The sequence below is a fragment of the Alligator sinensis genome, unplaced genomic scaffold (assembly GCF_000455745.1).
Source record: "Alligator sinensis unplaced genomic scaffold, ASM45574v1 scaffold1083_1, whole genome shotgun sequence".
In the NCBI taxonomy this organism is placed as follows: domain Eukaryota; kingdom Metazoa; phylum Chordata; order Crocodylia; family Alligatoridae; genus Alligator; species Alligator sinensis.
In genome coordinates this window covers 124,569-144,468 of record NW_005842644.1, presented here as the reverse complement: position 1 = coordinate 144,468, position 19,900 = coordinate 124,569, and the positions used below count along the sequence as shown (strand labels likewise).

Below are 19,900 nucleotides of genomic sequence, written 5' to 3'. Positions count from 1 at the left end.
GCCTCGGTTTCCCCACCAGGGGCTGGTGCCTGAGCTCTCGGGGGGTCGGGGGGGAGGTGAAGGATGAAGGCTTCTCCCCCCCACCCCCACACACACAGTGGTGCCCCCTGCCTCAGTTTCCCCAGCAGGGACTGGTGCTGTGAGATTTCGGGGTGGGGGGGGGATGCTCCTCTCCGCGGTGATGCTCCGTGCCTCAGTTTCCCCAGCAGGGACGGGTGCCTGAGGGCTCGGGTGGTGGGGGGAGAGGGTAGGATGCTCCCCTCCGCGGTGATGCTCCGTGCCTCAGTTTCCCCACAGGGGCTGGTGCCGTGAGCTCTCCGTGAGGCTTGCGGGAGGGGGTCCCAAGTGATGCCCGGGCCCCTCTGGGCTGCTCTGATGTGGCCGCATGAAGCCCTTTCCCCGTCCCCACGCACCAGAGTGACTCTGCTCAGAGCTGGGGGCATCTACATGGGCATTGCCTATTTCCCCCTACCCCGTCTGCCCAGTGCCCAGACTCCAGGCCGGCCTCAATCCAGATCCACCCCCAGGTATCTGACTCACTCCAGATTGACTCCCCGTGGGGACTGGGTGGCCCCTGGGCCTGCCCCGCTTTGCTGGGGTGGGGCAGGGGTGACACCTCCGGGCCAGGCCCCGGGACCTGGGTGCAGCCTTAGGTCCAGCCCAGGTGGCCACGGGCAGAGCTGGGCACCCCTCTGCCTCAGCCCCAGCCGGGAGTGGGAGTGAAGGAGGATCTTATCAGCTGAACTGGGGTGTGTGCACATGCACATGTGTGCAGGAGCATGTGTGCATTTGCATCTGTGTGTGTGTGCATGCATCGGCCTGTTCCTGTGTGTATTTGTGTGGGGGCATACCTATGTGTGCATATCTGTGTATGCATGTGTGTGTGTTCACGTGAGCCTGGGTGTATGCATTGGTGTCTGTGCACATGCCTGTGTATGTGTGCTTGCATGTATTTGTGCACAGGCATATTTGTGTGGATGCGTGTGTGTTGCATATGTGCCTGTACCTGTGTTCATTTGTGTGCGTGCATACCTGTGTGTGCATGTGTACATATGTGCCTGTACCGGTGTATGTGCATGTGCACATGCGTGTGCATGTATGCCTGTCCCTGTAAGTAGGTATGTGTGCATGTGCAGATCTGCATATGTGTGGGGGCATGTGTGCACATGTGTGCATGAATGTGTGGGCATGTCTGAGTGCATGCACATGTGTACCTGTACTTGTGTATGCTTGCATGAGTGCATAGCTGTGTCCGTGTGCATGCACATGCATGCGGCACATGCTGGCAGAGCCAGGACAGGCCTGCGAGCAGCCCCGTAGGCAGCCGTGGTCCCCAGGGGCCGTCCGGCAGCAGATCTGCCCCTGGCGGGGTCAGGCCAGGCAGTTGCGTCCATCCCCAGCCCGGCCGCATCCTGTTGCACCCACTGCTCCCAGCCCACTACAGCCCTAGGCCATCCCTGGCTGGGATTTCAGCTGTCTCTGCCATGCAAAGAGGGTTAGGGTTAGGGTCCCCAGGGGCCAAGTGCATCCTTTGCCTCCACGCCCTAGGCAACCTTTGGCCCCAAGAGCTGGGCATCACCTGGGGCAGGGCTGGAGCCAGGTGGGCAGAGGCTGAGGACCCCACGGACCTGCCAGCTGCTTTGCTTCCACTCTGGCCCAGGCTCATGGGCGGGTTCGGACCCAACCGGGCTGTGCTAGGGGGATAAGGAGGGTCTTGCCCCTGTGCGCAGGCTCAGCCCCACGCTGCACTGGGGCAGGGAGGGATTTCCCCCTGCTCAGACTGGTTGCACTGGGGGGTTTTGCCTTCCTCTGCAGCAGGGGCACGGCCTGGTCCTGGGCTCTCCGCAGTGCCCCATGACCCCCGCTGGCAACAGCAGGATGTTGATGCCTGCAGCCCCGCTGTATCCCGGGCGTGGGGGCAATGCCTGAGGCTGTGTTGGGGTGACTGTGTTGTGCAGCTCCAAGGTCGGACACGGGGTTTGTCAGGGCTGGTCCTGCCTCGGGCAGGGGCCTGGACTGGATGTGACCCCACAGCTCCCTGCCAGCCCCACGGATTTGGGACTTTCAGGGAGCCAGGAGCTGGCTGTACAGCCCCGAGCACACCAGCGGGCTACACAGGCTTGGCGCAACTGTCGAGCCGGTATAAATAGCTCTGCCGGGAAAGAGGAGAGGCAGGGACACGCACGGGATGGAGCAACACGTGACATGTGATGCGATGGCAGGGCCTCGAGCGGGGTTAAGGGTGAGAGCAGTGCCAGGCCAGGACACTGGTCTAGGGGGCATCTGTTCGGGCATGGGGCTGGGACCCAGGAGATCGGGGCACTGCTCCCAGCTGCCTCCCTGCAGCCCCAGCACAGGTCCTTCGCTCTGCCCCGGGGGAGCAGGCTGCAGCCTCCGCGTCCTTGCAGTGACGAGCGGGTCTGTGCCTCGTGCTAGGAGAGCTCCCCTCCTGCTCCGGTCCCATCCCGAGCCATCAGGCAGCTCCATACCGAGGCAGGTGCTTGCACTGGGGACCTGGCAGGGGACACAGCACCAGGCCCCCTGTGCAAGCACCTGCCATGCCCGGCTCAGCTGTACTGGTGCACCCACTCCCGGCTCCTCGCAGTCGCAGGATGCCCTGCCCAGGGTCTCCAGCATGGTGCACGCATGCCCTTCAAACACAGGAGCCATGGCAGGTCTCTGAGGCGGGCAGAGGTGTGAACTGCCCGGATCCCCTGTACCAGAAGGGGAGCAGGGATCCACGGTGGTGCCAAGAAGGGGGTCTTGGCTGGTCCCCCAAACCCCGCGGGCCCCGGCGCCTCCCTGAGCCCGGTCCCTTTCTCTCCCCACCCGCCAGGGCCGAGACAATCGTGGGCAGACCATGCGGTGCCCCGGCCTGCCCCTCTGCGGGCTGCTCTGGCTGGGGCTGCCCCTCCTCTACGGCCGCCCGGTGAAGATCGACAAGGTCAAGGCGGACGCCAAGAACCTCACGCGGACGCTCATCGCCCGGATCCAGGAGCTGCAGGTGCCTCATGTTGCCCCTTCCCCTGCCCTCCCCTGCTGATGAGCCTCGCAGCAGGGGCTGCTGGAAGAGGGGCCAGGTTTGGCCTCCCTTAGCACCAGGGCTGAGCTGCAGGCAACTCGATTGCCCGCTGCCCTTGCTCCTGTCCAGGAAGATGGGCAAGCCCGTCTGCCCCTGCCTGACCCAGGAGTGCTGCGGTGCCAAGCCAAGGGGCAGCGGCACGGGGCAGCGTCCCCCGCCAGCCCCTGACTCCTTCCTCCCCCTGCAGCTGCTGCCCGTCAACCTGAAGGTCTCGGGCCTCGACTTCCTGCCGGGCGAGCGGCCGCTGGAGAGCTTGGAGGCCATGGACGCCACGCTGCAGGTCTTCCAGCGCGTGCTGGCCGGGCTGCCCCTGGACGCCGTGCCCGGGGCGCAGCTGGCCAACGACATGGAGAACCTGCGCAGCCTCCTGCGCCTGCTGGGCGCCCACCTGGGCTGCGCACCCCCCGCCGCCCCCGCCCTGGGCAACCTCACGGACCTGCTGGCCGAGGCCCCCTACTCCGCGGCCGCCGTGGCGCTGGACCGTCTCCACAAGAGCCTGCACGGCATCACCAAGCACCTGGACCAGCTGCGGTGCTGCTAGCGGGGCCCGCACCGCGCGACCCGGCGCCCCCGTCTCCACCCGAGCCCTGCTCCTTAGCAGACAACGGCCTACGCGTCCCCGGCGCCGCGGGCTGCTCTGTGCCGCTTGACCAGCGGACTGTCGAGGAGGCGTCGGCAGCTGGCCCTGCCCCCAGTATTTATTTATTCCCTATGTCTTTGTACGGCCAGGTGCTGCCCCCCATGACCCGCGGGGTGACGGGCAGCTCCCGGACCCTGGGCTCCCCCGTGGGGCCGAGGCAGGGGCCAGGGGGAGCTCCGTGACACCCCCGTTTTGTATTTATCCCCACTCCCCTGGCTTGAGAGAGAGAAAGCAGCTCTTGGGGGACACTCCAGGCTCCAACGCGCCCGGGGCGGAGGGGGCGGGGTGGCCGTGGGGTGCAGGACCCCAGGGCAGGCTGTGGCCCCAGGGCTGGCTGGTCTGGTCCTGGCACAATGCTGGTCTGAGAGCCCCCCCCTCCCCCCCATGCCTTCCTGCGGGGGGGCAGTCCAGACCCCATCACTCACGCCCCGCACGGCACAGGCCAGTCCTCTGCCCCTACGTCCCTCTTCACTCCCCGGCTCCAGATCGAACGCCCCCAATGATCTGGGCGCCTCACCCACCAGCATTGCAGCCCCCCAGGCCCCAGCACCCCTGGACCCCTCCCCGCGGAGCTACCTCCACCTTCTCCTGCTTGCTCCGACTCTCGTAGCCCCCATAGCATCGCTGCTGCTCTTTCACCAGGCCGCACACAAACCAGGCGGGTGGCACCTCATCATGCAGCCCTCGCCCACCTCTGGCACTGGGCCCCGTCTCCCAGAAGAGGTGGGAGGGAGGCTTTCTGGGATAGCATGGGGTCCGCGGGGGTTTCTGCCATGCCCATGAATGCCTCCGTCTCCTGGCCCAGAGCAGTGGTTCTCCGCCTGTTCAGGCTCCAGGCACTCCTCGTTAGACCCGAGGCTGCTTCGTTAGACTACAGATCCCATTTGGAAACTTCAAGTTCATAGCGTTTGATCTTTTATGGGTGTTTTTGCATATTGAAAAATCCTCCCGTTCGGTTTGCAAACAACTCGGTGAGCCCCAGGCAGGGCAGGATGGTCTTTACCCTCTGGGATGCTAGAGGAAATCACAGCATCAGACGACGAGGGTGGGAAGGGAGCTCACATCCAGTCCAACCCCCTGCTCCAAGCAGCACCAGCCCCAACTGCATCATCCCAGCCAAGGCTTGGTCTACCCGGGTCTTCAGCACCTCCAAGGATGGAGATGCCACCACCTAAGTAACTCGTTCCAGGGCTTCTGTTGGGGGTCCCCAGCCCCTCTTTAGCTTCAGGCCTCTTCTCCCCAACCTCCGTGCCACAGCTGCTGGGCTTTCCTACCCACGGGTGCTGCTGCAGCCCAGGCTGGGGCTGGGCCGTGCCAATGCTCCTGCTGGCACCAACCCCACAAGGTCCTGGCTGGAGGGTCTTGCCCCTGCGCCCACGCTGCACCGGGGCAGGGATTACCCCCTGCTCAGACTGGTCGCACTGGGGGTTTCCCCTTCCTCTGCAGCAGGGGTATGGCCTTGTCCTGGGCTCTCTGCAGTGCCCATGACCCCCCCGGCAGCAGCAGGACATTGGTGTCCGCGGCCCCCCTGTATCCCGGGGGTGATACCTGGGGTTGTGTTGGGGCGACTGTCGTGCAGCTCCAAGGTCAGACATGGGGTTTGGACGGGGCTGCTCCTGCCTCAGGCAGGGCTGGGACGGGATGTGACCCCGCCGCTCCTCTGCCAGCCCCATAGGACTCTGGGTTCTCTATGGACTAGACGGCCTGGGGTCGGACTGGATGTGACCTCTAGGATTTCTGGTTCAGTGATTCCCTACCATTCCCCACGGCCTGGTCTGATACGGCCCCCGCTTAGATCAGCCTGACCCTCTCCCATGTGTGGGCATCCGAAGCCTTGGTGTCCCTTGTGAGCCAGGATGTGACCGTCCCAGCCTCCCGAGTGCCCACACTATCGCTGCCCGAATCAGCGCCCCCGCCACGCAGCTACCTCGGGGGTCCCCAGGTCAGGGCGAAACCCCAACCATCCAACTCAGCCTCCCGCGTGGGGTGATCAGAGCCCCCCGGCCCCCAGCAATGGGGGTCCATGTCTGCCCCTCGCCTGGATGCAGCTACTTATGTCCGCGGCTCCTGCCCTCCGGTCCCCGCCATCTCCCCTGGCCCGGTGCAGGGCAGGTCCTTGCACGGCTGGTCCATGCCTCATGCCCACAGCACGGAGGGCACCAATTCCTGCCCCGTTGCCCGGTCTCTCAGCCCCGGTCTGTTCCCGTTGCTGGACCCCGCCGGCGAGGGACCCCAGGCAACACAAGCAGCTCTTCCCGGAGCACCCGTGGAGCCCCTGTTGCCTGCCCGAGCCTGGGGCCAGGGTGGGTACAAGGGCATCTCCATGTCCACGTCCACCCGACGAGGCCACGGCTGGGACCGGGAGTTCAGACTTCTCCATGCCCCCTGGCAGCCCAGCTGCAATGTGGCCCATGGGCACCACCACCACATTTTCTATACCCCTTTTGTACCCCCCTGAATGAATAAAGTGCCTTGTCACCCCCCGTCGTGGCTCGGGCTCTGTGGGGCACCAGACAAAGTGGCCGGGGAGAGAGCCTGAGCCCCCACTTCAATGCCACGCTGGTGTTTGTTATAAACTGGGAGCCAAAGTCCCCTTGGGGGGTCAGGGGACACTGGGGAGCTCCGTTGAAAACAGGCCCTGATATAACAAGGTGCTCGGGTCCGGGGAAGAGAGTCGAGGAGGGCCGGGGGGCACCGAGTCAGGGAGCTTTATGGGCTAGATCTTTTATTGGACCCCCCCCTAGGTTGTCTGGGACAGAGACTGCAAACTGCTGGGTCCAGGCAACTTCTCTGAGCCAGTGCCTTGGACCCACAAAAGGGTCTAGCTGTTGCAGATCTCAGCTGTGAGCTTTGCATCCCGCTGCTACCAGGCACCGAGTCGCAGGGTAGCCGGGCTGGCACCGGGGGTTTGCGCTGAGTTCAGCCCCTGCCCGAGGCAGGATCGGCCCTGTCTGACACACGGGGGTGTCTGAGCTGCTCTAGCACCCTGCACGGAGCACCCCGAGCTGGAAACATGGAGTCCCAGAGCCGTGGGGCCGGCAGGGAGCTGTGGGGTCGCACCCCACCAGATCAGCCCCATCCAAACCAGCCCAGACAAACCCCATGCACGACCTCAGAGCCATACGACACAGTCACCCCTGACACAGCCCCCGCCCTGGGATACAGGGGGGCCGCGGCCACCAACATCCTGCTGCTGTCAGGGGTGTCATGGGCACTGCAGAGACCCAGGCCCAGGCTGTGCCCCCACTGCAGAGGAAGGGGAAACCCCCCAGTGCAACCAGTCTGAGCAAGGGGGAGATCCCTTCCTGCCCCAGTGCAGTGTGTGGCTGAGCGTGGGGGCAAGACCCTCCAGGGTTGGTGCAGCAGGAGCATTGGCACAGCCCAGCCCCATTCCCAGCAGCACCCAGCACCCCTGGGGAAGGCTTCAAACCCCCTGAAACCTGTAGTAACACAAGTGGAAAAATATTCCTTCCCATCTGTATGGGAGGGCACAGATGGAGCAACATGCCCTGCAAGGCAACAGCCTCCAAGCCCCCCAAACCAGCACTATTCATGAGCAGCATCACTGAGGCACAAGCGTGACAGGGTCTCCACCCCACTGTGCACAGGACATGCCCAGGGCAGGCACCAGCCCCCCACGGGTCCCAGACTCCAGCCCACCTGCCAGCTCCTACCCCTGGACCAAAGTCTGGACACCACCAGAGCGGGGCCCATCCTTGTCTCTGTGATCCCTGCTCATCTCTCCACTCCACAGGCGTTAACGCCCCTCTCTTTTTTTTCAGGGGCTTGATTTTCCATCCTTTCTTCTGCCTGTGAGCTGCTCCTGGCCCTGTGGCTCCTGTTTCACAGCCCTGCTATTTTTAACTCTAGCTAAAAAAAACACAAGTGAAAATCAGGTGAAAATCTCTCAGCAAAGCATCACCTGCCCTGTCCAGAAGCTCAGGAAGGCTCAATTATTGTTTCCAAGAGAGGCCCCTTGAACCCTAATGACTGCAGAGTCAAAAAAAAAATAAAAAAATCAAAAAAAATCAAAACCTGGTGTTTCTTTGGAAACACCAGGTTTTGATTATTTTTTGCCTCCTTCATTGTGGTTTAATTGTCTTGTACGCAAGACGTAGTCTAGCAAATGACAACACATTCCAATAGTGAGATCTGGGGCTGCTTTGATCTTTGACTGAGTCACGTCGCTGGTACCTTAGCACAGCTTGTCGTGTCTTTTTCACAGGAGAAACACTAGGTGTGATGGAGGGAAACAGGCACCTTGACCTGGGGACCTGGCACCCCCGTTTTCGGCATCTTAGATCTGCCCTTGGACGCAAGGGGTAACCCCCGGATTTGCTGTAATAGAGCAGAGCCAAGCAGCTCCAACATGTCAGACCACAGCATCTCCTTGCATCAGTTGCTGGGTGACTGAGCCCACCCCGGGTTGCAGAGGCAATACCCCCAGGCCTCACCCCACTGCCCCAACCCCATTGCAGCTCCTTGGGGGGCAAGGGGGAAGACCCTGACTATGCACATGGCTTACAGCCCTGGCTCACTGTGAAGTCCAGGGGTGTCTAAGCATAGCCTGGAGGGTGGCAGGAAATGTGTGTGCAGGTGTGGGTGTGCATGGGTGCAGGGTTGGGGGGTATATGGGCATGTATGTGTATGGCAGTGTGCATATATGGAGGAGAGAAACTGTGGGGGCATGTGTGCACACGCATGTATACAGGTTTGTGTATGTGTGTGGGGGGGCTGAGTGTGGCAGGGTGCCCATACAGGTGTACATGTACATGTGTAGGTATAAGGGTGACATGGTGTGTGTAGGTGGGGTGAACAGGTGTGAGTATAGGTTGCATAGGTATAGATGAGCTTGTATAGGTACAGGTATGTATAGGTGTGTATAGGTGGGCTGCACGTCTATGGTTGGGTGGGGGGGTGTTCATGAGTGTGAAGGGTGTACGTGCATAGGTGGGGGTGGCTGTGGGGACTTGTGTATGTGTATATACATGTGCGTGGGGGGAGGGGTGTATGCACACGTGTGGGTGTGAGTACACGTTTACGTTGGAGCGTATGTATAAGTGGTGAAGGGGGGCATATCTGGCTGAAGGATGCGTGGTGGCGGGTTGCATGTGCATTAGTACATACACGTGTGCTGGGGCTGGGCAGTTACCCCCCCTCACCCCACCCCACGGTTCTGCCTCCAGTGGGCACTTGCTATGGTGCCAGCTGTGCCCCCCACTTCAGAGGCAGACGGATGCAGCTGGGGATGTGCCCCCAGGAACTTGCCCAACTTGCTGCTGGGCCTCTGCTGACCGCCCCCCCACCACAGCTGACTCAACTGCAGCCAGCAGGGATTTGGGCTCTGGGGCCTGGTGTCCTCAAGCGACCCAGCAGCCGGGAGCAGCTGAGGCCAGCTCTACTCTAAGAATTACGGTAGCCCTCGAGGGCCCTGGATTTCTGCAGAAGCATCAACAGGATGTCCCGTCCCCCACTCCAGGCCCAGCACCGCTGTGAGGGGAGGGGAGGGCGGGTGGCTACCATCCCTCTGCATCCCCCACCCTGGACATGAGAGCTTGACTCCCTGCCACAGCCCCAGTCCTGAGATGCATGAGGTGGGGGGGCAGAGGCAGGGAGCAGCTGGGCGGGCAGAAGTTGGGGGGTCATATTGAGTCCACCCCCTGCTCTACGGCCTGCCTGGGCTGCCAGGAGCAGGATGACAAGGGTAGGGGGCCTGCAGCCATGGGCATGGGAGGGGGGGCATTAAGGCAGGAACCTGCCTGGGGTGGGGGCATTAGGGCAGTCTGTCCCAGTGTGTGGCCCTAGATGCAGCTGTGGAAGACCCATGTGGCCCCTGCCCCCTTTCACAGCAGCTGGGACTGGGGCCGGCAGCTGGAGCCCATTGCACAAGAGCTTGGCTCGCGCCAGGCTGGAGACAAGACGGTTACTGTCATTCCCTGGGCCCCCGTCCACACCTGCAGGGCCCAGGGGCATGGGGCAGGGAGCCGCCGGTGCTGCGTGCACGGTGGCACAAGCTCAGCCACGTGGCACGTCACTCACGGCCGTGGCCAGAGCTCAGGGGGCGGGCGGGCGCTGGAGTCACCTCATGCAATCACCCCACATGGCAGACACTGGTGCCAGCCTGCTCCTAAAGGCCTGGGCTTTGAGCAGAGCCCTTTGCTGGAGGGGTGCCGTGGAGATGCCCAAGGTGGAGGGGGCACAGGTTGGCGCAGGGTGAGACCCGGGGACCCGGCTGGCTTGGAGCAGGGGGCAGAGACCAGCCAGGGCAGGGGAGCAAGAAGCCAAGACCCACCCCACAAGAGCCTCTGAGCTTCACCCCGGCATGCAAAGGTTGGGACCCCATAGGCCAGAGCCCTGCGATCAGCTCTTCACCGCACCAAGCTCCGAGCCCCATCTACAACCAGCCCGGGAGCACAGAGGGAAGCAGGAGACCGGGGTCAAGCCCCGACTTGCAGCAGACTGGCACTGGGCCCATTGGCACAAGGCAGCAGGCATGCGCCCAGGAGCAATGAAGGTGTGATGCTGCGGCCCTGGCTGAGCCGTGCCAAGGCAAACACGGCCATGGTGGGGGGGAAGGAGCCTGTGGGTAGGAGCGGGGAGCCGGGCTGTAACCCCCAAGCTGCCACAGAGCACCCCCCGGGGGCCCGTCTGCAGTGCTGGGGGGCTCCGGCACCCATGGCACAGCTGGGAGGAGGAAGGCTGGAGGTGCCAGCACCACCTGAAGGGATGTGGCCCCCAGCCTAGGGCAGGGGGAGGGGGGCTGCAGGGGTCCAGGTCCCACATGAGGGCTCCTGGAGGGCAGGTGGGTGGGAGAGGGACCTGGCATGGGGCAGTACCAGGGGAAGACGGGTCCAGCTGTGTCCCCTCACACACCTAGTGCCGGGGAGGAGAGAAGGGCAGGGGCAGGCACAGGACGAGGAGCTTGGGGTGGGGGGGTAGCTCAGCATTACAGAGACAGCCCACGGCAGCCGGGGTCCCCCCAGCTTGAGGCACACCCCCGTGCTTCAGTTTCCCCGGCAGTGCCCAATGGGGGACCCAGACCCCTCTATTCAAATGCACATGGAGGGGACTCTGAGCACCCCCACGCCTCCAGCCCAATGGGGGGGGTGGAGGTAGAACAGCCCCCCGCCAGCACACGGGCTACACACGGGGCCACGCTGCCTGCAGGCCACAGCCACTGGTGGCAGGGTCAGGAGAAAGCTCGCTGCTCCACCAATCAGAATTGGGCCCCCGTGGCGCACAGTCCACCTGCCCAATCAGAGACCGGGGGGGGGGCAAGGTCCGTGGGCTGTGGCATGAGCACCCCCTGCTGGATGTGCCTGGGGAAGCAGCCCTGATGCCAGTGAGGCAGGGCAGGGGCTAGGGGAGTGCTGCAGGGGCCCTCCTGCAGAGCCCCCAGGGTCCCTTCTCCCCCCGCCCCCAACCCGGGTCAGGGGGGTCAATGCTAAGGCCCCATGGCTGCCCCAGAGCCCAGCAGCCTGGGGGCAGGGGGGCCACATCAGTCCCATGCCCAAGGGGCCAGGACACAGGAGGCTTCGCAGGGTAAAAATCAAGTCCATTAAAAACCAGATTAAATAAACAAGACCAAAAGCCCCCCTGCCCCACCCCCCAACCCCAAGGGTCTCAGCTCTCGAACCACTTGCTGCGCTTGGGGGTGCCGCGGGGGCCCCCCAGGATCTTCCTTTTGTATTGCTCCACCAGCTGCTCGAAGCGGGCCTCGGCCTGGCCCCCCGCCGGCCGCCGCTGCTTCCCCGCTGCCTGCTGTGGGGGCACAGGGAGAGGGGCCTGGCTCAGTGTCGCAGCACGTATGGGTTGGGGGGGGGGCACTACAAGCCTGGGGAGTGAGGGTGGGCAGGTCACGTGGGTCAGATACCAGGACCCCCTGCATGGTGCGCCTGCTTCTGGGGAGGGACACGCAGCACAGGCAGGTTGCACTGCCCGGCCCTGCCGGGGGTGGGGGAGCAACAGGAGGCTGCCTGAGCCATGTACCTCTACCTACCTGAGCCAGGGACCAGGATGGCACAGGCCTGGCACTGGGCTGAGAGCATGCACATGCACGTGACGGAGCTGGCAAGGCTATGCTGGGGTTGGGAAGGGTAGGGGAGCTGGGTAACTCCAACCAAGAGCACTCCCAGGGTCCCAGATGGTGACAGGCCCGGCTTGAGTCTCTGCAGGAGCAAGGAGGGACCCAGGCCGGAGCCCCCTCCCCTCCCCTGCTCCCTCACCTGCTTGGCAGCCACCACCTTGGGTTTCTCCAGGGGCCGCGGGCCAGCCTTGGCCTTGGGCTTCTTGGCAGGTGGTAGCTTGGTCTTGCCCTTGTCGCGCTTCCTGGGGGTGGGGAACCAAGGTATGAGCAACATTTGGGGGGGTGGGGATGCACGAGCACCTCCAGGAGGGCCTCCCCATAGCCACCCTACCCCCCACTTCCCCCAAGGGTAGCTGCCCCCTCTCAGCCCCACCCTGCCCGAGTCCTACGGGAGCAGGGCTTGTGGGGGGGCAGCAAAAGACCCCCCCGACCACCATGAGACCCCCCAACCACGGAGAGGTGGGTGTCTCCTACCTGATCTTGGGCCCCCGGTGAGAAGGCAGTGCCAGCACCTTGCGACGCTTCCTGCCGTCGGGCAGCTCCACTTGCTCCACCTCTGCCTTGGTCTGGAAGCCCGACCACGAGGCCGCAGCCTCCAGCCCTCCGGTGCCCTTCTGCCCCCTGGGGCCTTTGGTGGGCTTCTTCTGCCCTGGGGGGGCTGGCTGCCCGGCTGTTGGCACCTCTGCCTGCCTCCTGCGGCCCTTGTGCCCCTGGGGGCTGTGCGGTGGGGCGGCTGGGCCGGCTGCCTTGGCCGCCTGTTGCTGCTGTTGCAACTTTTGCTGCATGAAACAAGAGATCGCTGGCTGCAGAGCCCGTTGGCAACCCCTACAAGAGATGCGAGGCAAGCCCAGGACCCCCCTCCATGCAGGTCACCTGCAATGTTAGGAGCCACGGCCACATCTCAGGGCCCAGCTCGAGCACCCCTGCACTCCCCCAGAGACAGGGCCTGAGTTCGGAGCTCAGTGCCATAGAGAGGGGCATGGCATGAATCCACACAACACCCCCAGTGATGGGGGGCATGTGGTGCAGGGCACAGAACAAAGGCTGGGTGGAGGAGCTTGGCGCTGCTGCCAGGGTCACAGGGGTGTGGGCTCTGCCCAGAGGGACCATGGGATGGGGTCATACCAGGCTGCGCTGGGTACGCTGCTCTTTCAGCTTCAGCTTCCGGCGGTCTTCCAGGGAGAACTCCACGATGGGTCTCTACAGGGGACAGGAGATCAAGAGCTACCCAAGCAAACTCCCCAGAGCTCCCCGCCAGCTGGGGAGGGGTCGGGGAGGTGCCAGCCCAGAGAGCAAGGGACCCCCCAGCCCCGGAGAAAAGGAGGGAAGGGAGCAGGACAGCTTGTACTCTCACCCCCAGCATGTGGAGCTGCTAGTTGCCCCCTCCCAGAGCCACGGGGAGGGGCACAGACATGCATACCAGTCTGGTGCCCAGAGCTCCCCCCACCCCCTGGCACCTACCTTGTTGGGCCCGAAGAGCTGGGGGTTGTTGTTGGTGTGGCGCAGGGCGGCCAGTGCGTGCTCGTGCTCTGTGAACTCAGCAAAGGCGTAGCCCAGCGACGGTGCCCGGCCCTGGCCTGTCCGCGCCTTCAAGTCCCGCATCACCCGGCACTGCCGAGATAGTGCCGGTGGGGCCAGGCCGCCCAGACCCGACCTCAGCCATGCCGGGATGCGCGTGCCCAGCCCCCTGGAGCCCTCACTTGCCCCAGGGCTCACACCCCAGATACCTTGTGCTAGGTAGCCAGAGATCTCCCAGGCTGGAGCATGAACCCCACTGAGATCGAGCCCACATTCGAGCTGTTGCACGGGCTCTGGGATCCCCCCCTGCAGTTCCCCACGACACCGGATGCCCACCGGGATGCAGGTCTGAGCCCAAGCAGGGGCTGTCTCCTAGGGTGGTGGGAGTGGGGGCAGCACTGACCTCCTTGAGGCGCACGCCTCGGCCCCCGCCAGCAGCTTGAAGCAGGAGGCGTCGCAGCTCCTGGTCGTCCAGGGCTTTGGGCAGGTTGTGCAGGCAGAGGCGGGTGCAGGACACAAAGATGTTCTGGTCTTTCAGCTTCTGGTACTTCAGCTCCGTGAACTGGGGTGGGGGGCGGGCAAGGCCTCCTGCGCCACCAGCCAGTGCCACCCCCCCAGAGCCAGAGGCCCCGTCCCGGCAGGGACGCAGTGTTACCCCATGTCACCCCCATCAGTGCGCCTCCCCCTGGGTAAAACCCCACTGTCTGCTCAGTGCCCCTTTGCCCGCTCACCCGTGCTCTCTTGGCCAGGTCGGTGTCGCTCACGCCCTCGGCAGCCTTGGTGCCCGCCCGGATCACTGCGGGGAACGGATACGGTGTGAGGGCTCCCCCCGGGCTGAGCAGAGACACCAGGAGACAAAGGTCTGCCCCAGTTGCCCCCCAATACTCACCGCCTTCCTCGTGCCAGCTACCCCAGCACTCAGGGCCCCTGTGACCCCCCTCCCCTCCATGGCGTGGGACCTTAGCCTGAGCCCATGCCGTGGCCCTATGGGGAGGGTATTGACCTGCCCTGCCAGGCCCCAGACAGACCGAACCCCAGCACCGATCAGACTCCCCAGGACCTGTGGGACGCTGCTCCCTCCTTTACCGGGGCAACACAGAAGCAGTGTGGGGGGCACAGAGCTGGTCCTGGAAGGGTTAATGCCCCCCCACCCAAGCCAGGGGATAGCTCACACCTGAGGGAGATACAAGGAGCCCATTGTAACCACCCCCAGGGGCAGTGGGGAGACTCTAGGGACAAGCAAGGGGCTCACAGGGCCCTGGCAGCCGGGGCAGGGGAGTTCACTCACAGCCTTCACGGGCGAGGTACAGGTTGCGGGTCCCCGTCGGCTTCTTCACCTTCTGCTCCCGCAGCTTCTGCGCCTCCTCGCGGGTCACGGCCAGGTCCACACGCAGCCGGCGTCCGTCCAGCCGCAGCCCCCCGGCCTGTGGACAATGGGCGGCGATGAGACTCTGCCCCGGGGATCTGGGCCCTTGCAGGGAGACACTACCCCTTCCTTTGGGGGCTCCGACGGGCTCAAACTGTCCCCCCGACTCCCTGGAGCTCTTTGGGGGCACCCCAGAAACACGTTAGCCAAGGACTTCTGCCTACTCAGTGCCCCCCTCTACCTCCAGGACCACCCCCGCCCAGCTCACCTCACTCTCATCCTGAGCAGCCTGGAGGCACTTCTGGGCAGCCTCTTGTGTCAGGAACTGGGCAAAGGCACAGCCTAGATGCAGGAGGGAGGTCAATGCCATGGCTGAGTCCCCATCAGATCCCATGCCAGGGCTGGGAGGGGTCAGACATGAGCTCTGCGCCACCTCCGCCCGGCTCCAGGGACTGCCCAGGGGAGCAGAGGCCCCTCCAAGCCCCCAGCAGTCAGCCCCTGCCTGGGCGGTGAGTGCTCCAGGGATCCAACTTCAGGCCTTCTTCCAAGGGAGAAGGTCCAGAGCCAAGAGACGGGGTCTGGGGCTGACGGGGAGCTGGTGGTGGGGGTGGTGCCTCAACCCCCTGCCCAGGCCCTGGTGGGAGCCATGAGCAACGCCGATGTCAGAGGTGCCTGGGTGGGGGCTTGGCCTAGGGCAGGGGGAGCTCAGGGCAAGCCCCTTCCCCATCTCTTCCTCGGGCAGGGGGAGGGGGTCTGGCCTCACCTTTGGAGTGCTCGGTGTCGGGGTGCAGCACCAGGCGCACGTACTGCAGCTCCCCAAAGGGCTCCAGCAGCGCGCCCAGGTCCTCCTCCTCCGTGTCGAATGACAGGTTCCTGCCAGGGGGAGGGGGGCAGCGTTAGGGGCCCTGCTGCAGACGCCGCCCCGCTTCAATCCACCCATCCCAGCCCCAAGACCCACCCGCCCCCAGGCTGTGCCCGGGCCAGGGGCTGGGGGGAGAAGGGAAGCAGCACGCTCCTGCCTGGGTGGGTGGGGGGCAGCCTTACAGGCAGCGTCACAGCCCCCATCCCTGGCAGAGGCCAGGACCAACCCCAAGAGACCCACCACTACCCCCTACTCTGCTCACAGGGGCTGAGTAAGAGGCAGGGGCAGAGATGTGGACCCCCCTCCCTCTTCCCAGGAACACCAGCCCCACACCCAGCCCACCTGATAAAGACCGTCTTGCCCTCGGCCACGTCTGACGGCAGCTTCCTGCCTTTTTTGCCCTTCTTGGTCGTGGTGTCACCTGCAAGATGGCCGGCAACCGGCAAGGTCAGCAGGGCCTGGCCATGGGGTCAGTGGCTATCACCCCTCGCCCTTGCTGGGAACCCAGAGCAGGGAGGCCGTGGGATAAACACCCAGGGCAGGGGGGACTCTCTAACACTGGGGTGCCAGGGAATGGGGGACGGGCAATGAGCGGGAGGACCTAGGTGCAGTGATGCTGTGGGTGTCCCGGGATTCTGGGCTGGGCTGTGCTGGTTCCCCTGCTGCGTCCTCTCCATGTGTCAGGGGTTTTAAGCTTCCCACAGATGCTGCTGCAGCCCAGGCTGGAGATGGGACTAGGCTGTGCCAATGCTCCTGCTGCACCCACCTCGCAGGGTCCTGGCTGGAGGGTCTTGCTCCTGAGCTCAGGCCCAGCCCCACGCTGCACTGGGGCAGAAAGGGATTTCCTCCCTGCTCAGACTGGTGGCACTGGGGGGGTTTTGCCTTCCTCTGCAGTGGGGGCATGGACTGGGCCTGGGCTCTCTGCAGCACACGACCCCCCTGGCAGCAGCAGCACGTTGGCGGCCATGGCCCTTACTTTCCTGGGGGCAGGGGTGGGGGCAATGCCTAGGGCTGTCAGGGGCAACTGTGTCATGTGGCTCCAAGGTCAGGCATGGGGTTTGTCTGGGCTTGTTTGGACAGGGCTGATCCTGCCTCAGGTAGGGCTGGGACTGAATATGACCCCAGAGCTCCCTGCCAGGCGCGTGGCTCTAGGACTGCAGGGTGCAGAGAACAGGGCCCCAGGCAGGGGACTGCAGGGCTGAGCTCCCTGGGAGGAGGGGAGCAGCGACCCCCACAATCATTGGAGCCCAGGGAAGGGGGCACCAGTGGAGGGCAGACATGGAGGCTTGGGAGTCTCCGGGACTTGGAGCCTGTAGCTCATGGGGAAAAGAACTGATGCCCCCCAGCCCTCCTCCCCCCCATTCTCAGGAAGAGGTGGGGAAGGGACACGCACTGGCCTGGGCCTGTGCAATGCCAGGCCCAGCCCCCATCAACTGGCACCAGGGCTGCTCTCGGCCCCATGGCACCCACCAGGGTCTCAGGCTGGCGCCACTGGCAGGTCACAGCTGAGAGCAGCCCCCACATGGCCTGCTGCCCCGTGAGGCAGGGACCAGGCAGGCACCAGGGCCGGGGTTGCCCAGGCCCAGTTTGAGGCAGGCCAGGCTTCTGCAAGACCCTGCAGCCCCTGGCTTCCTCCCCACATCTGCAGCCAGGGCCATGGGGAGATGGAACTGACCTTCCTCATCCTCGCTGTCCTCTTCCTCCTCCTCCTCCTCCTCAAGGGTGCTCCCGTCCGAGCCTTTGTCCTCATCCTCCTCGCTGCTGTCAGCCTGGGCAAGCCTGCAAGAGCAAGTCCCAGCCTGGAGTCCCCTGCCTGCTCCGTGACTGGGTCAAGCGCCAGGCACCAGCACCAAGCTGGTGGGTCCCAGGTACCCTGCTCCAAACCCCGAGCCATGTCCCTCCCTCCCCAGGGCAATGCTGGAGGAGCCGGCCAGTCCACACGGGCACAGCTGATGGGTCCCCGTCACTCACTGCCCCTGTGTGCTGGGTGACTGCTCTGGGTTCGCGGCTTCGTCCTCATCTTCCTCCTCCTCCTCCTCGCTGGCATCCTCTGAGCCCCCCTCCTGTCCCGGGGCCATGCTGGCTTTCACCTCCAAGCTGCCTGCAACAGCGCAGGGTCCCTGGAGCTGAGCAGAGAGGGGAGGGGGCAGCCCCGGGCACACCTTGTTTGCCCCAGGGGCCTGCCCCTCTCTCCACTGCTAAGCCCCTCAGCTCCGAGCCACACACCTGGCATCATGGCGGCAAGAAGGAACCCAGGTGTCCCAAGCCACCCCCCACCTTCCCCTTCCTGAAACCCAGTGCCTGAGCAGGCGTCCAGCTCCATCTGGCATCTGATCACCCTCTGCCCCCAGCCCAGGCAGGTCCTGGCACTGCAAGCTCCACCCCAGCCATGGCTGCCTCCTGGGGGCCATGGCCACGTCCTCATCACCGACAGTCAGGGCTGAGCCCCCACCAGGCTGGAGTCTCACTCCCCACCCAGCAGCCCCAGCCACTGCGGCCACTCACCAGGGGGAGGTGCCACTGCCTGTGTAGCTCTGTACTTCTCCCTGCCCACGGCCCAGTCCACGGCCACTGGCCGCCCTGCAAGAGACCAGAAGGGCTGTGGGGACCTGAGGAAGCGCGTGGTACTGGGGACAAGCTGAGCCACCTGGGGAGCTGGGGACGGTGACAGCCAGTGCCCAGGGGCCATGGCTGGACCTGACATGGGCCACATGGGGAGCCGGGCTTAGCAAAGGGAACAGTTGGATAGTTGTAAACATGCCCCCATCCTCCCTCATCCAAGGAAAGATCCTGCCTGCCAGGGCTGATGAATAGAGCCCTGGCGTGGGGGGCAGAAGGGCTAACCGAATGGCCCCCAAGGAGGGAACGAAGGAGGAGCAAAGCCCTGGGTCCCTGGCGGGGACATTCCCCAGCAGAGACCACGGCTGGCAAAGCACCAGCTCCCGGCAGCTACAGGCCGAGGCAGGGAGGGTCCCCAGGGCGGTGTGGAGGGAGCAGGGCAGGGCCCCACCTTTGATCTGCGTCATGTTGGTGGCCTTCAAGGCCTTGCCTGCCTCCAGCACGGTCCGCAACTGCACGAAGCCGAAGCCCCGCATCTTCCCATCTGCAAGGGCACCAAGGGAGGGCTCAGAGTGTGCCAGGCGTCTGCCGGGCTGGGATGTCTGGTCCATCCCCATCCACAGATGCTCCAGAGAATAAATATTAGGACCGGGGCATGAGTGGAGAGACCCAGCCCCTTTTACCAGCAGGGAAACCCTGGGCCCAAGGTCTTATCCCCTCATCCCGCCTGGATTGGCCCGTGCCCCGCAGCTTGTCTGGTCCTAGCTGGAGCCCAGGCACAGCCTGCAGTCCATGGCAGGGAGTCCACGGCAGGGAGAACTGGCGGGCTTATGGAGCACGAACCCAGCCAGGACAGCAGCTCCCACCCCAAGAGAGCCCAGCCCCCTCCCCGCCCCACGGCTAGCACCCGCACCTGGCTTCCGGGGGATGTTCACCTCCAGGACGGTGCCGAAGGCAGAGAAGAGGGCGCGGAGATCGTCTTCGGAGCACTAGGGAGAGGGGAGGCGCGGGCTGACGGACAAGCCGGGGTAGGAGCAGAGCTGGAAACACCCCCCACCCCAATGCAGGGGCACAGCCAGGGAGAGGGTCCATGCCCACATGGTGCCAGGCTCCCTGCACCCCCAGCCCTGGCGGGGAAGGAACGAGGTCTGAAGGGCTGTGCGCCGAGAAGGCAGCGACCAAGCCTGGTCAAAGCTGCAGGGATTGATGCCCACCGCCGCTGCCCCTGCCCCAGACCCGCCTTCCCGGCATCGCCAACTCTCCGGGGCAGAGAAAGACAGAGCCCGGAGGCGGCTGCGGGTCCCGCCTCATCCCCAAGCTCCTTCCTGCCCCCCACAAAAGCCACCACCGGTCACCTGGAGCAGCCGCGACGGGCAGGGCTGGACTGCGCCCAGCCCGGCGGAGGGAGGAAGCCAGGCTCTTGCTCACCTTGAAGCTGAGGTTACGCACGATGAGCCGGGCTTTCTTGCCCTTGGCCTTGGGCTTCCTGACCTTCGCCGGCTTCTCTTCCGGAGGCGCCTGGGCCGCATCTGGAGCGCGGAGCGGGAAGTGTCAGGCCCACGAGGCCCAGCCAGCCTGGTCAGACCAGTGTATGCTTGGGGCGGGGGGCGACAAAGCCCCCCACGCGCTCCGGAGAGGAGCCGGGGGGATACCCGATGCCTGCCCTTGCCCCAGCGCCAAGCAACGCGTCCCCCCGCGAGTCCCCCCGCCGGTCGGGGCGGCTCCTGGCCCCCCCACCCCGAGATCATTTCTTTGGTCGTAGGCGGTGGGGGGGGGGGGGGGGGCGG

The 19,900-nt window shown here is 64.7% G+C and overlaps 2 protein-coding genes across 2 annotated transcripts in view; one reads left to right on the top strand and one right to left on the bottom strand.

Annotated features, from left to right (window-relative positions):
* The first annotated feature begins 2,169 nt into the window (after window positions 1–2,169).
* Window positions 2,170–11,168, top strand: LEP (leptin). The gene is made up of 2 exons (XM_014524651.2): window positions 2,170–3,004; window positions 3,270–11,168. Exons 1-2 carry the CDS (start codon window positions 2,861–2,863, stop codon window positions 3,621–3,623), a joined length of 498 nt encoding a protein of 165 aa, XP_014380137.1. The 5' UTR covers window positions 2,170–2,860; the 3' UTR covers window positions 3,624–11,168.
* Window positions 11,169–11,175: 7 nt separating this feature from the next.
* Window positions 11,176–19,900, bottom strand: part of RBM28 (RNA binding motif protein 28) — a 10,202-nt gene continuing 1,477 nt past the window's right edge. Inside the window, exons 3-19 of the mRNA XM_025215431.1 lie at window positions 19,542–19,664; window positions 19,027–19,102; window positions 18,565–18,657; window positions 18,060–18,134; window positions 17,526–17,655; window positions 17,230–17,333; window positions 15,897–15,975; window positions 15,456–15,565; window positions 14,961–15,034; window positions 14,615–14,750; window positions 14,058–14,122; window positions 13,730–13,888; window positions 13,270–13,419; window positions 12,934–13,008; window positions 12,283–12,587; window positions 11,948–12,050; window positions 11,176–11,483 (exon numbers count right to left, since the gene is read on the bottom strand). Coding sequence (XP_025071216.1) covers window positions 11,346–11,483; window positions 11,948–12,050; window positions 12,283–12,587; window positions 12,934–13,008; window positions 13,270–13,419; window positions 13,730–13,888; window positions 14,058–14,122; window positions 14,615–14,750; window positions 14,961–15,034; window positions 15,456–15,565; window positions 15,897–15,975; window positions 17,230–17,333; window positions 17,526–17,655; window positions 18,060–18,134; window positions 18,565–18,657; window positions 19,027–19,102; window positions 19,542–19,664 — 1,995 coding nt within the window. The 3' untranslated portion in view covers window positions 11,176–11,345. The remainder of the gene's footprint in view (window positions 11,484–11,947; window positions 12,051–12,282; window positions 12,588–12,933; window positions 13,009–13,269; window positions 13,420–13,729; window positions 13,889–14,057; window positions 14,123–14,614; window positions 14,751–14,960; window positions 15,035–15,455; window positions 15,566–15,896; window positions 15,976–17,229; window positions 17,334–17,525; window positions 17,656–18,059; window positions 18,135–18,564; window positions 18,658–19,026; window positions 19,103–19,541; window positions 19,665–19,900) is intronic.

What these genes read in the sequence shown, in the direction of transcription:
- LEP (XM_014524651.2), top strand. Translation starts at nt 2,861, where the DNA reads ATGCGGTGCCCCGGCCTGCCCCTCTGCGGGCTGCTCTGGCTGGGGCTG. An exon ending in CCCGGATCCAGGAGCTGCAG is followed by an intron (nt 3,005 to 3,269) that starts GTGCCTCATGTT and finishes CTCCCCCTGCAG; the next exon opens with CTGCTGCCCGTCAACCTGAA.